Genomic DNA, 12,759 nt, shown 5'->3' with positions numbered 1-12,759 from the left:
CAGCCCCAACGTGCCGGTCGGTTTGAGTGGGGTTGGTGAGAAGGATGGTAAGCTACTAAGCATCGGTCTTTACCGTTTCCTTTCCACAAAGAAGTCTTTCCGACGAAAAAAAACCTATTTTTCTACCCGTCTGCATCGAATCCCAATCTCTCCGATCCCTTAGATTAGATCCCTCGCTTGCAACGATTCGAAAACTAAAACCCTAGATCTTGACGACGAACCTAGGTGCCCCTTCCCCATCCGAATTTTCAATTTTTCCGACGCTTTCAAGTAAGGTCCTTGGTTCTCGATCCGATTCGTCCTTTCCTGACTCCACGGTTTCGTTTTGCCTAATTCGTTCTCAGGATCCTGGTCCTCCGAGCTGATCCAATGGAAGCAAAATTTTAGTGGGGTAATAAACATCTTACAATCTTCGAATCTTTATTTTATGTGAAATTATTATGTTCGAATGGCTGGTTTTTTAAGAAAAATTCATTTCCCCCTTTCTTTAATATGCTTTTCTGTTGTTGTTGTTTTTATACCAATTTTATTTCCCCCCACCCCGATGGATGTTATCAGAAGACATGCTTGTGAGGTTCTGGGCTTTTAATCTTATATTTTCTGGAATATGTCTGATAAGTTGCTTAGAGTTAGAAATCTAGAGTACTAGGAGTACAGGTTCTGTGCAAAGAGCACTATTTTGAGCGCAAAAATAAACAATGCCGTGTGTATAGAGTTGAGTGTTAGTGGAATTTGTATGGGACTGTAGACCATGAAAGGAAGATGTCTGTTGAGGTTTACTGGAGATCATACTTTTGCTGTGCGTTGGAGAGAAAATCATTGACTTTATTGGTTAATTGAAAGTGGGTAACTTTGTCTTCCTAGAAATATGAGTTTTATTTCTATGTTGTATAACATCTTCCAAGTATTAGATTAAACTATGCTGCTAGGATACTAACATGGATGTCAATGTTGGACATTGTGGATCAGAGAACAGGAGATGGATCACATATTGTTCAGAAAACATTTACTATAAAATTACCAAAATATGCAATAATTAATTCACAGATGAAGCATATTTTACTAACAAGAAGGATCTGGCAAGTATATGTATATTACTGACACCATTAGCATCTTGCAAGATAACCAAGTTAGATATTATATAATTAAATGTAATTTTGCTAAAGGATTGGATTATAGGTAAGCTAACAAAAAGAATAAAAGAAGATTTTAGATTTTTAAGATATAGCTTCTAGAATTTGAGAATTGTATGTTAAAAGTAAGGATCGTCCTTTTAGATGATGCTGTTAGCATTAAAAAATAAAAGAGCAAAAATACTTGTCAAGCCTACATGATGGGAACCTTGTTCTTGTGAATTCTTGACTTTCTGATAAATGAATCATTCCGTTACTTAATGTTGTTAGTCAAGGACATTAGCTGCCAATTTCTGCTTATAGATGTAATGGGTGACAACATTTGTTTAGGGAGAACATTAACTGCCAATTTCTGCATAATGGGACTTTTTCTTGGTAGATTCTTGAATCCTGATAGTTAGAGAATCATGTAATTAATTATGTTGCTAGTTAGCTCAAACTTTTGTTTGAGGATGTATTGATCCATGATATTTTATTCAAGCAAATCATCAGTTCATGTTCTAAGCTAAAGAAGTTGAGTTTATGCTTCAGGTTGGCCTCTGGGCTTGTAATTTGTACCTCAGAGATTAATGAGATTTTTCTGTGAATCTTATGGTCTTACCTTCACTTTTTGTCTTGACTTATTCCATGTCTAGGAAATATCTTGGCAGGTTCCTTTCAAATTTCATGAGTGTAAATTGCATAACCAGTAGGAAGGACTTTCATCCTGTTTCAGCTGGTCATTTAGGATTAGTGCCAGAATCTTCTCTTGCCAAAGTATTAGTTGAGAGTCAATCATGAAAGTTTCTCATCTTTTACTTGTCTCATATATTTTACCCTGCATAGACTAGATCTGTCTTGTAGGTTAATCCATCCTTGGTTTAAGAAAGTACCAGTTTATGTCATTGTTTTAGGGACATTGCCAGAATTGTATCCTAAATTAAGGATGTAACAGTATGCCTCATGAGTTTGTGGACATCAGCTCTCCATGTATTTAAGGACATAATCACTGTATCATTAATCGAGGGACATTACTATTTATTACCTTAGTTTAAGAACATAAAAAACCATTAGTTATTCTTAGAAGCATTATCTCTCTATATCACCTGATGAGGCTGATGTTGGCTGTTGAAATCTTTTTTGAGGAAACTAACTTGGAGAGCTGTAATGGATTCAAAAAATCTTTCTATGATGGAGAATATTGCTTTTGATAGGAACATATAGTGATATATATAAACCCCACTCTTGCAAGATGTCATCATTTTACTTGATTTTGGATTTCTTTGTTTTGATGGTTTTTGATGTTTATGAGTGCTTAGACTTCCTGTTACATATATTATTAAAGGAAAACACAAGGTGGAAAGGCATGGATTTGGTTTCATCATTTTGAGCCAAATGTGCTTGAATTCCTTATGATCATGTTGCAGAGAAATATGACTCTTTTAAATTCTTTATTCTTTTTTCTTGTTATCTCTATCTGATGGACAAATCGAAGGATTTATCATATGCATCTGGCATAGCTTTTGATGCGGCCAGCTTAGAGGAGCTGCAATGAGACAGGCTGGGCTTGCTTTGGGTGAGGGGACAAAAGAGGTAGGCTCGGTTGTTTGCTTTCACAGCAAATAACTTTTCCCTAGGCGCAGATTTCTTTGATTTGATGTTATATGAATAAAGACAAGGAGATCCATAACCTGAAATAAAAGACAAGTTGATCCATATGGGCAAGGACTCTTGTAGGCATGTGTTAGACCTACATTGGTGGTGCTCTAGGGAGAGCTTGGATACTCGGACAAGGGCTCATTTAGGGCTGACCACAGACTGACCATGGTGTTTGTAATAGGATTGTATTAGATCAGGACTGTTAGGTTGGCAAGGATACTAGGGGCTTAAACAAGAGGGATATATGACGACCTGTGCGGGCGTGTGTTTGGTCTTACATTGGTTGCGTGAGGGGAGATCTTGAGTTCTTGTACAGGGCTGAGGAATCTAAATGATACCTTTTAGCTAGCTTTTTTGAGTGAGCTCCTAGAATTAGTTTGTTTTGGATAGTAGCCACCTAATTCTTTGTTTAAAGATGTAAAAGTCGACTGCTAGTTCAGCAACATTGTATGTCTTTATTAACAATTGAGACATACAGTTCTTGAGTATTGACTCTTGATGTGATATATTAAAGTTGCATGTCCTATCTTCAGTTCTTCTTGTGATGTTTAAGGGAGATGATAAGATTTTTGATGTGCCTGATATAAGTAAAACTGCATTAATGCTTTTTTTTTTTTGGGAGCTTGCTTGTGGAGTGATGCATGCACAAGCACACTGCCATGTGGATAAGTATGTGCTAGCTTGTGTATATATTTAATTTTTCATCTTAATCGATTGCCCATCACCACAACCAAAATGGGAAATGGTTACTAGTGGTTCTGGCTGCTAATAAACTATGATATCACTGATGCTTCTATCTCCCTTAGTCAGTTGGTCCATGTTATGGTACTTTTGTTGGTTTTGTTCAACTTAAATAGGTTATGATGGGTATTCATATCCAAGTTGGGCTGTAGGCATTATCATAAGTTTGGTTGATTTCAAGCCATCCCATTTGTACCATTGCATATGGCTTTGACTTTTGCTTGAACAGATACAAACTCCTAGAGTCAATTTCTTAAGGGCATATTATTTAAAGGAGTTTTTGTGGTTTTCTGTTGCTCATCATGTTTCACTAACCATTTCTGAATGGTGTTTTTAGTTTATGGCTAATACTTGAATGGATTAAGAGTTTTACTAATCTCACATGCCTGAAACTGGTTCTTCAGGACTATAAGCTCTATGTTTGATGATTTATATCAATAGAATATTACCTTTTTTTTATATCTTTGTTGTGCCAAGGACAACTATGTAAAACTTCACCAAATATCTTCTTTTGACTAACCTTCGACTTGGCAGGCTAGTTACTGCCAGAACTGCTTTGATCAGTCCTTGAGTACTTGTATCAGTAGCCACTAGAGGGTATTCTCCTTCCTTCAGTGTTTCTTTTTCTTCCTTTTCTTTTCCTCACATTAGCTTGTTTCTTGACAAATCAACTCACTTCTAAATCTTTCCTTTTTTGGTGCAGTCCAAATGGATGCTGAATCTCAGCTCGTATCTCATGAGTCCCCGCTGTCACTGGAGCATGCACAACTAAGCAGCAATTCATCCCATCGTTCCAGCCAACAGGAGACACACTGCTTGGTATGCAGAAGAGCTTTCTCTCTGGAGGCTGAGGTGAATGAGGGCTTTGAAGCAATATCCATATGCAGAGAGTGTAAAATTATGGTTCTTGAAGATAATGAGGGGAATGTCACTTTAAGCGATATACACCGGAGGAGGCGACAGAGAGGAAGATCCAGGTTTGGTAGCTCAGAATTGATGGAGGACTCATTCTCACAGCAGTTCTCTCATCTTATCAATTTGGCCAGCCAGAATCATGAGTCTCTTTTCGAAGGTGATTCCTCAGTTACTGTCCGGCAGCGTGCAAGATATTATGCAACTCGAAGCAGGTCTCGAAGATGGCATAGGACTTTATCTGATAATGATAGCGATGGTCTTGATCACATGGACTCCATGTTTGGTGAGAGTGACTCAAACATAAGTTTTGGAGGCTATGGAGGAGACTCGGATGCTTCCTTGGATAGAAATAGTTTACTCGATAGAGAAATGTTCGTTCAACTTGACGGTGAGAGCTATGTCTTTACAGATACAGATATCGACCCAATGCATGCAGGTCTGGACCAATGGAACTCAGATGACCAAGATGAAGAAGATGGAGAGTGGGAAGAGGCTGATTTTGATGAAAATAATGCTTTTGTGGACCAGCATCAGCAGTTCCAGGATGCTAGTAGTAGTCCAAGTGGTATTGGTGAGAGAGGAGCTCAAGATGGTGCCTGGGTTCACTGGAGGATGGGGGCAAGCCAACAAGTACAATATGTTGATATCTTTGCTGACTTAGAGTCAGACTTAAGACCTCCCTATGTTGGGAATCCAGGTGACTATCTTGATGCAAGAGGTTTTGAGGAACTCCTTGAGCAGCTTGCAGAAAATGATGGCTCAAGAAGAGGAGCACCACCAGCAGCAGCATCTTTTGTGGCGAGTCTCCCTTCTGTGATCATTTCCAAGGACCATGAGAGGAACGATAGCTTGATCTGTGCAGTCTGTAAGGATCCATTACCCATCAATACTGAAGCAAAGCAGCTTCCTTGTAAGCACCTGTACCATCCATCCTGCATCTTGCCATGGTTAGCTGCAAGGAATTCATGCCCAGTTTGCCGGTATGAACTTCCAACAGATGACCCAGAATATGAGGGAAAGAGGAACATGATGAGCAGAAATGAAATGCATGATATCCAGCAGCCGGACCCGGCTGAGGAAAGTTCATATGAAATATTAAGTGAGATGGAAACTGATGAAGGTCATGAACCCAGTCATGGAAGAGTGCAGCAGGGTAGTTCAGATGGTACTGAGCAGGTAGCCGATAGATCAAGCAGAGGGGGTAGCAGAGGTGGATGGCTGTTTCTTGCTGCTGCACCAATTGTTAGTATTGTTGGTATGGTTCTCGTTCTATGGTTCCAAAACCCTAGGAGTGAAGGAAGGATCCACTGCAATACTCGGGAACCGGATTCCCAGCAGCTTCACAGGTCTCTGAGCAACCAAGCTTCAGCTGATAGAAACAGGAGATGGTGGTCTATTTTTTAAGTGTAATCACCGTTCAATTTATGTATTATTTGATTGTACTGGTTACTTGTTTGCGACAGTTCTTTGTGCTAACACTTCTGTAAAGTTTCATATTGGGGTGTGCTTTCCATGCTTGTCATTTTCTAACGCTGCTTTTCACCGAGTGTTGGTGCCTGCCACCTGGCTATCTTGTTTGATTTAGTTGCATATTGTCTGGTACTTGGATGCTTGTTTTTCGAGTTCACATCATATAATGTGAAACCTGAAACTAGAGGGGAAGTCTGAAGAACATGGAAGAGCACTTGGAGGGTACTCTTTTGGTGGTCTCGTGTGACATATCAGCAGAGCTAATCTGCTGGATTTAAACCTTGAAGTAGCATTTGGCTTAATCATAAAGAGTTTGTGATCTCGATAAAAGATGGAATTGGTGCAATTTTTTGATCAGGCATTTCTGACAAAGAAGTCGCTTATGTTTGATTATTTATTTACCTATTTGAATTGATGAGTGTTATTGCATCTTCTGCAATCACATTCCTGTCCTCGATTGTGGGAGGGCTGGCTTCCATCTGTTGCCCACCGGCAGCCTGCAGACCATCCATCAAAAAGATAAGGGAAAAGGCTTCATCTCCTGGTTCCCTTACCCAGCTGCCTACCTCCTGTGTATCTATACTAACATGTGGGAAGTGTGGTACATGGTGACCTCTGCTTTGAGGTTCATGTTGTTGCTATGGGTGCTACAGGTTCATGTTGTTGCTATGGGTGCTACCAGTTTATCAATGCATGAGTCTCATCCTTGTTAAGGTTTAACAGCATCAATCTAAATGACACTATGTAGCACTTGGCAGCATGGTGGAAACCAACAGCTTACAGTTCCACATTGGTTAATGGTAATTGATTCTTAAAAGAGCAATTCTATGGCAGAAAAATCATGCGAAAAAAAAAGTCACTCAACTGTTTTCTAGGCTTACCATCAAAATTTATCGTCTCGGTATCGAATTCTGTACCAATGCCACACTAACACAGTGTCAGTACGATACAGTACGAAATTATAATGCAAGTATTTAGAGAGTTACCAGAATTCAACATACCATCTGAGTCATAGAGTGATTTTGAGTGATATTTTTGAGTTACTAAAATATTTTTGTTTAGTTAAGTAAGAGTTAAAATATCTACGGTAAAGTTTAGTTTAAAGAGAAAAACTGCACACGATGCAAGATCATATAAATAATATGTTTTTTTAAAAAATACTTCAATTGTACTTTGAAAGAGAGAGAAAATCATGTTTATTTATCAAATTACATGGACGAGAAGAAGGAAAACAAAAGGAAAAAGGCAATTGAGGATCACAGCCAACCATTTACTCGTTCGCCTCACAGTGTCCACGTGTCAGATTATGTTTTGTTGTACCATGATGGTGGTAGGCTGGCCTCTGCTTTGGATCCCTAGTCCATTGAGGCTCTGGGTTTAGCTCAATCACCGAGTTTAGGGTTTTTCTCGGCATCCTCCTGCGCCAATGGCGATGCTAGTCTGGGATATCTGGAGTACCGTCACGTGGCCGGGATATCCCGCAATGGAGGAGATGCTCGCGCGGCGTTTCCCCTGAGCCGGTGGAAGTCTTAGCGCGCCTGGTGCCCTGGGGTGCGAGAGTTATACCAATCTCAGGGAGGAGAGATGAGATTGCCGGCGACGCTCTTATCCCGATGGAGTCGGTCCCAATATCTTGGCTCGGCCATCGGAAGAGATGCCTGCATTAGGGTCTTTAAAAAAGATCTTTTCTTGATGGGAAGTTCCAGAGAAAGGAGCTGTCTTGGGTATCATCTCAATCGGTTTTCCAGCTTAGCCTCTTCGAGATTGATGAATTACCGGTTCTTGATTGCTCCTTCTCGGGTGAGTCTCTATCTCCTAGCTCTCTCATTTCCTAATGATCATTTACTTGTTTGTAATATGCAATGATTCATATTAGATAAAGAATGATTCAAGAATAAGTAACATGCTCTGGGTTGTTTTGGATCGTTGTATGGGATATGTTTCTATTCACCAGAAGGAAAAAAAAAAAAGAAGGGTTGGGGGGGGGGGGACGTTGCTCAGGTGTTTGAGCTTAGAGAATTGACAGGAACGTAGATATTTCAGATAGTTGAAACTAAATTTTGACTTCAAAGTTGTCATTTTGGATATTAATTGTCACCTGTTTATTTGTATCATATAACGTGATTTTATGAGCAGGTCTTCTTCAAGAATCACTGCGGTCATTGTTTAAGACAGAGAAAGTATATGGAATTATTTAGGTTGCTTTGATTTCAATTCATATGAAGTATCATGATAAATTTTAGTCATGTCTTAATAACTTGCATATAGGAGGCATCCTCTTGTAAATGTAATTAAATTTTGTTGAATGAAGTTACTTTCTTCTATATGGTATTAAAGAGGGCTCACCATTGTTACCTGGACATGATAATATGTTATTCCAAGTCAAGACCTGGCTCTTGGATGCATTTTGCCAACATCAATTTTATCTTGGCCCTGTTGATTATTCGTTATGTGCATTCAAGCATATAGATATTGAATATTGATTACATGCAGATTTATAAATGTTGGGTTTGGTTAAAGCTATTTTATCAGATTCTCTAAGAATAATGGGTATACATAAGGTTTGACCCTAAGCCCGTAGCTATGTACAACTTACTGTTGATACTTAGATTGAGGTGCATAGTGTATGTTATTTGTATGTGATTTAATGTATATCAATAAGATTAGTGTCTGGTTGATCACTATTTTGAATAGCTGAGGAAATATTTAAGGAAGCAAGATCTTTTCTTATTAGAATGTTGGAGGAACTCATAGTGGTATTATGTGATCATCATATTGCCTTTCAGATTTAGACATAACATCTTTTCATGGTTCATGATGTGGAGCTACAAAAAGACATAAGATGAGCATGATGGGTATGAGAGGACTAAGGTGGCTGCATGGAATTGTCACATTACAAGGTAACGCATGAGTTGCTTTGATGATAAAATAATGATAGGGGGCATCGTTTTGTTGAAACATTAGAGAAGAGGTGGGGCCATGGATGAGTGCTATAATAAAAGATTTTCTAGATAATGTAGCTTATAATACCCATATATGGTGAAGCATGATTCATCAACCAATGCCAAATGGTAAAAGGGTTACTTTAATGCTTAACTCAGGGTATCTTATTTCTGTATTCATCAATTTGATAAGTTTTTCTAAACTATAAATAGAGTTATAACAAAGTTATGTGGGAGAAGTGGAATGCTGCCGTTAGTGCTTATTGTCGCATTTTTATCTTAGTAATTGTTAATTTCATGCTTTTGATAGCAGAAGGAACCCTTACTTTCCGTGCCTGGAATTAATAGATTTAGACAAAGTGCATCAAGTAGCTGGAAGTCATAGGGATGACATGCTGTTTTATGTCTTATGATGGCAAGGATCTGAGGGCACCCTGCCTCCTTTATGTAAGGATTGGACTTTAGCTTTTTGGGCTGTAATTGCCCTAAAGAACAAATGAATGTTGGGTTGGAGAACGATTATCCATGTAATATGGCCTTTGGATGTAGACTATTGAACATTTTATTTTTCTTTGCTAATCCAAGAAATATCAATGTATACTCGTTTACTATTCCAAGTGATGTCTTCTGTGCCTTTTATAATTCTTTAGGTGTTTTCTTCATTGCAGATAGGTTGCCTTCTAAACATCACCAAGAATTGGGCCTTGTTGGAACCACCTGTGGTCCTGTTGTCAGCACTTATAAAAGTAATGCAACATGGTTGCGAAATTGTCTCCATAATGTGTATAGTTTTCTCCTTTTTCATTGGTTCAGAGGTTTTGAGTCAAGTTAAGAAAGGTGATGATAAAATTATTCATGATAGGATTTAAAGATTTTAAAATGTCCGTATAATGCTATATATTTGGTATCAAGTGAGTAGGGACTAGGGAGCATATGTATTTTTAAACATATATTTCTTTGCAGCACTCTTCTGTGAATTTAGCATCTGGGAGGTGATTGCCATCCCTTTTATTCTCTAGTATAACCCGGGACATGATTCTGGAACCTTTCATATGGTATCATGGAGCTCACTTTTTCCACTATGTTCAAAAGGACTGATTCAGCCATTTAGTTAGCTGAGTCGGTGAAATGGAAAGTTGCTCGGTCGGCAGAATATTTTTCTTTTCCTTCTTTTCTTCTTTTCTCCTCACTCTAAGTCACTGACAACCTTTTCCGACTTGTCTTACCCAATCTGATTTCAACATCTATACGTTAGTGTTTCAGTTGAACAGAATTCTCAACAGGCGGGAGTACATTTTAGAATCTTTGAATCATATTGTCTCATCAATTAGCTGATTCTCTGTTTGTTTTGTTGCTTTTGTTTCCTACTTTTTGTGACTAAGTTCTTTAGTGGAGTCTTATTACATGCTTATTACTGACATTTAGTTTTGTTACTACAGAGATATATCGTGTGCATCCCATTTGTGGGTAATGATTTCTTACCTTCTGCTACCATCGAGTACAAGTTTTGTCCTCCACATAGGAATTCGCGGTCAATTATGACGGGGGTTTCTGTCGGTGAAGAAGAGGTGACCAGGGCTTTTGAACTTTTTCTTTCCACCGAGAAGGATGAGACTCTCTCTACTAAGGAAATATGTAGTATTTACATTGAGAGGCTCTGTAGATCAGGCAAACTATCAGATGCTGTTTGTTTGTTGAGGCTTTTGCATGGTAGACAGGTACATCTGGGCCTCAATATTTATAACATTCTCCTGAGTGCAGCAGGCGATGCAAACAATTTTAATATTTTTTCTGAGATCTTCAAGAATTTGCTACTTTCTAGTCTGCCTCCTGATTTAACTTCATATGTCAATGTTGCAAAGGCTTTCCAGAAGGTGGCTGACTCAGGTCTGGTACTCAAGTTTGTCAGAGAAGTATCAGAAATTACTATTCACAGAGATCCAACTGTCATAAATAGGATGATTTTCGTTACTGCTAGGTCTGGGCAGATTAATAAAAGCATGATGATATTTGAAGATCTGAAAAATCTGAACTGTAAGATGGATAAAGTTACATTCAACACAGTTTTAGGGATATTAGGTAAGGCAGGTCAAGTGGATCAAATGCTATCTGTGTTTACATCAATGAAAGATTGCGGTCATACTCCCGATATTGTTACATACAACACATTAGTCAACTGTCTACGGAGACTTGGTAGATTAGATTTGTGCAGAACTTTTGCAAGGGAAATGGTCGAGAATGGAATTCAGCTGGATCTGCAAACTTACACTGCACTAATCGATGGGTTTGGACGGACAGGGCATGCTGAAGATGCACTCAACATATTCCATGAGATGAAAAAATCACTCCATCCTTCAATATATGTCTACCGTGCACTCATTAATAATCTAAAGAAGGCTGGGAAATTTGAATGTGCACTGAATTTATATGCGGAGATGAACTCAAGCACTTCAAAGCTTGTTGGTCCTGAAGATTTCAGACGAAAAAGGCAGACAAGAAGGCATATCAAGCAAGTGGAAACAGGGGAATCATGATCTTTGGTTGCTAAAACTTTCAATTTTTAATTGCACTTGCTTATTTATGTGCCATTAGCATCACAGCTGAGAATTTTCTCAACAGGAGTATGTCCTCTCTTTTTTATGGGTCCTATGGACTGCATAACAATAAAACTTTTGAGTGATGAAAGGTGCACGGTCAAGGCAGCACAACAAAAAGCAGATTGCTGCTTGAGTTCTCAATTTCAGGACAAGTGTTAGCGAGTTAATGGAAGATGGATATCAGCGAGGATTCACAAAGAAATGTTTTCTAGAGAGAAGGAAATTGTCTCGATGATGCAGTTTTAAAGTTACCGAGTTTAAGGGGGCTCTCGTAGAAACAGTGATATACTGAAGTCAGGATGGTTCTCTTGAAGGTTTCAGCAGCATTGATTGGTCTTGTACACTAACTGGAAATTTGATCTAATTTATGAGTAAAACTATTGCGGCTTGAAGGCAAATCAAGTTCTAAAAGAACAATGATTGAATGTATACAGAATTGGAAAACCTGTTGAATAAACCTGGTGGTCATGTGCATATGCAATTATGGGCCAGTATTAGATACAACAACGGGACACAAGCATATACTTTGTTCCATCTGTCTCCCAGACACTAATGTTGGTGAGTCTAGAAGGGCAGAATCTCCTTGTTAAGCTGTAGAAGTTATTGTACCATAAAAGAATTCCTGCTTGCCATGATTTGCCACTCAAGAAGCACCGTTTCAAGGACTGAACCATTTGCCATGCAACAAGACATGAAGCTGCACACCCCACCCCCCTATGAAGGTTTAAAAGCTATATTATTAGGATGCCTGAGCACTGATTGTAAATGATTCCACAGCCACTGGTGGGGAGCTCTTGAAAATAGCTATTATTGAATGACTGGACCAAGTTATTGTTGAGGGCTCTAGATTTTTAGTACTCAGCTGCATGGATTTATGATCTCCCATCTGAGAAGCTGAACATCGTGCAGAGCGGTTGGCTAATTCTGAAGATACGCATCACAATATGCTAAACCAGAATGGAAGAAAACACCCACTTGATCTATGTGTATTATAGACTCTCTTTTTTTTCTTTTTTTTCTTTCTTTTTTCTTTTCTTTTTTGGGCTAAGGCGGGCATGTCAAACTACACGAATCCGAACGCACCCAACAAAGTCAGTAAATAAAACATCACGGAATATTCTAGGCAAATCCTCAACCCGAGTCCATAGAGTACCATCTACGTGGTTGGCCGCATAAGCGGCCGTTCAATCTGCAGCATTATTAGCCTTTCTAAAAACATGCTTAGTCTCAAGAGCCACTTCGTCTCTGCCCATCGATCAAATATCACACAGCAGGGGTGGTCTCTTCCCTAGCCACTCGCCCCTCTAGATCCGCCTATAGCCT

General features: G+C 38.9%; 2 protein-coding genes across 9 annotated transcripts; both read left to right on the top strand.

Annotated features, from left to right (window-relative positions):
• LOC103716699 (RING/U-box superfamily protein) lies at positions 1-6,017 on the top strand. 6 transcript variants are annotated; one of them, XM_008804802.5, is made up of 4 exons: positions 1-47; positions 345-391; positions 4,047-4,109; positions 4,216-5,921. In XM_008804802.5, exon 4 carries the CDS (start codon positions 4,221-4,223, stop codon positions 5,829-5,831), a length of 1,611 nt encoding a protein of 536 aa, XP_008803024.3. In that variant the 5' UTR covers positions 1-47; positions 345-391; positions 4,047-4,109; positions 4,216-4,220; the 3' UTR covers positions 5,832-5,921. The 6 variants fall into 6 exon arrangements, with proteins under 6 accessions (XP_008803024.3, XP_008803022.3, XP_089781183.1 ...); XM_088703369.2 differs by lacking the exon at positions 1-47 and adding an exon at positions 88-225 and having other exon boundaries at positions 4,052-4,109; XM_088703368.2 differs by lacking the exon at positions 1-47 and adding an exon at positions 88-225.
• Positions 6,018-7,241: 1,224 nt separating this feature from the next.
• Positions 7,242-12,274, top strand: LOC103716700 (Tetratricopeptide repeat (TPR)-like superfamily protein). Of its 3 annotated transcripts, none has more exons than XM_026808303.4 (3): positions 7,340-7,697; positions 10,279-10,557; positions 10,702-11,515. In XM_026808303.4, the coding sequence occupies exons 1-3, from the start codon at positions 7,482-7,484 to the stop codon at positions 11,371-11,373; spliced, it is 1,167 nt and encodes a 388-aa protein (XP_026664104.2). In that variant the 5' UTR covers positions 7,340-7,481; the 3' UTR covers positions 11,374-11,515. The 3 variants fall into 3 exon arrangements, with proteins under 3 accessions (XP_038980810.1, XP_026664104.2, XP_088559498.1); XM_088703372.2 differs by adding an exon at positions 8,684-8,797 and having other exon boundaries at positions 7,570-7,697; positions 10,279-11,515; XM_039124882.3 differs by having other exon boundaries at positions 7,242-7,697; positions 10,279-12,274.
• The last annotated feature ends 485 nt before the right edge of the window (positions 12,275-12,759 follow it).

This window comes from Phoenix dactylifera, chromosome 8 (assembly GCF_051530095.1).
Source record: "Phoenix dactylifera cultivar Ajwa chromosome 8, Ajwa_hap1_PhDact_Kaust_v1.1, whole genome shotgun sequence".
NCBI classification, from domain to species: domain Eukaryota; kingdom Viridiplantae; phylum Streptophyta; class Magnoliopsida; order Arecales; family Arecaceae; genus Phoenix; species Phoenix dactylifera.
The sequence above is the reverse complement of the archived record's forward strand: the minus strand, read 5'-3'. Positions and strand labels throughout refer to the sequence as shown.

Bases quoted from the DNA above. Each gene is read 5' to 3' on its own strand.
- LOC103716699 (XM_008804800.5), top strand. From the start codon at position 4,221: ATGGATGCTGAATCTCAGCTCGTATCTCATGAGTCCCCGCTGTCACTG.
- LOC103716700 (XM_039124882.3), top strand. From the start codon at position 7,482: ATGAGATTGCCGGCGACGCTCTTATCCCGATGGAGTCGGTCCCAATAT. The intron at 7,698-10,278 runs GTGAGTCTCTAT...TTGTTACTACAG, and splicing joins TCTTGATTGCTCCTTCTCGG to AGATATATCGTGTGCATCCC.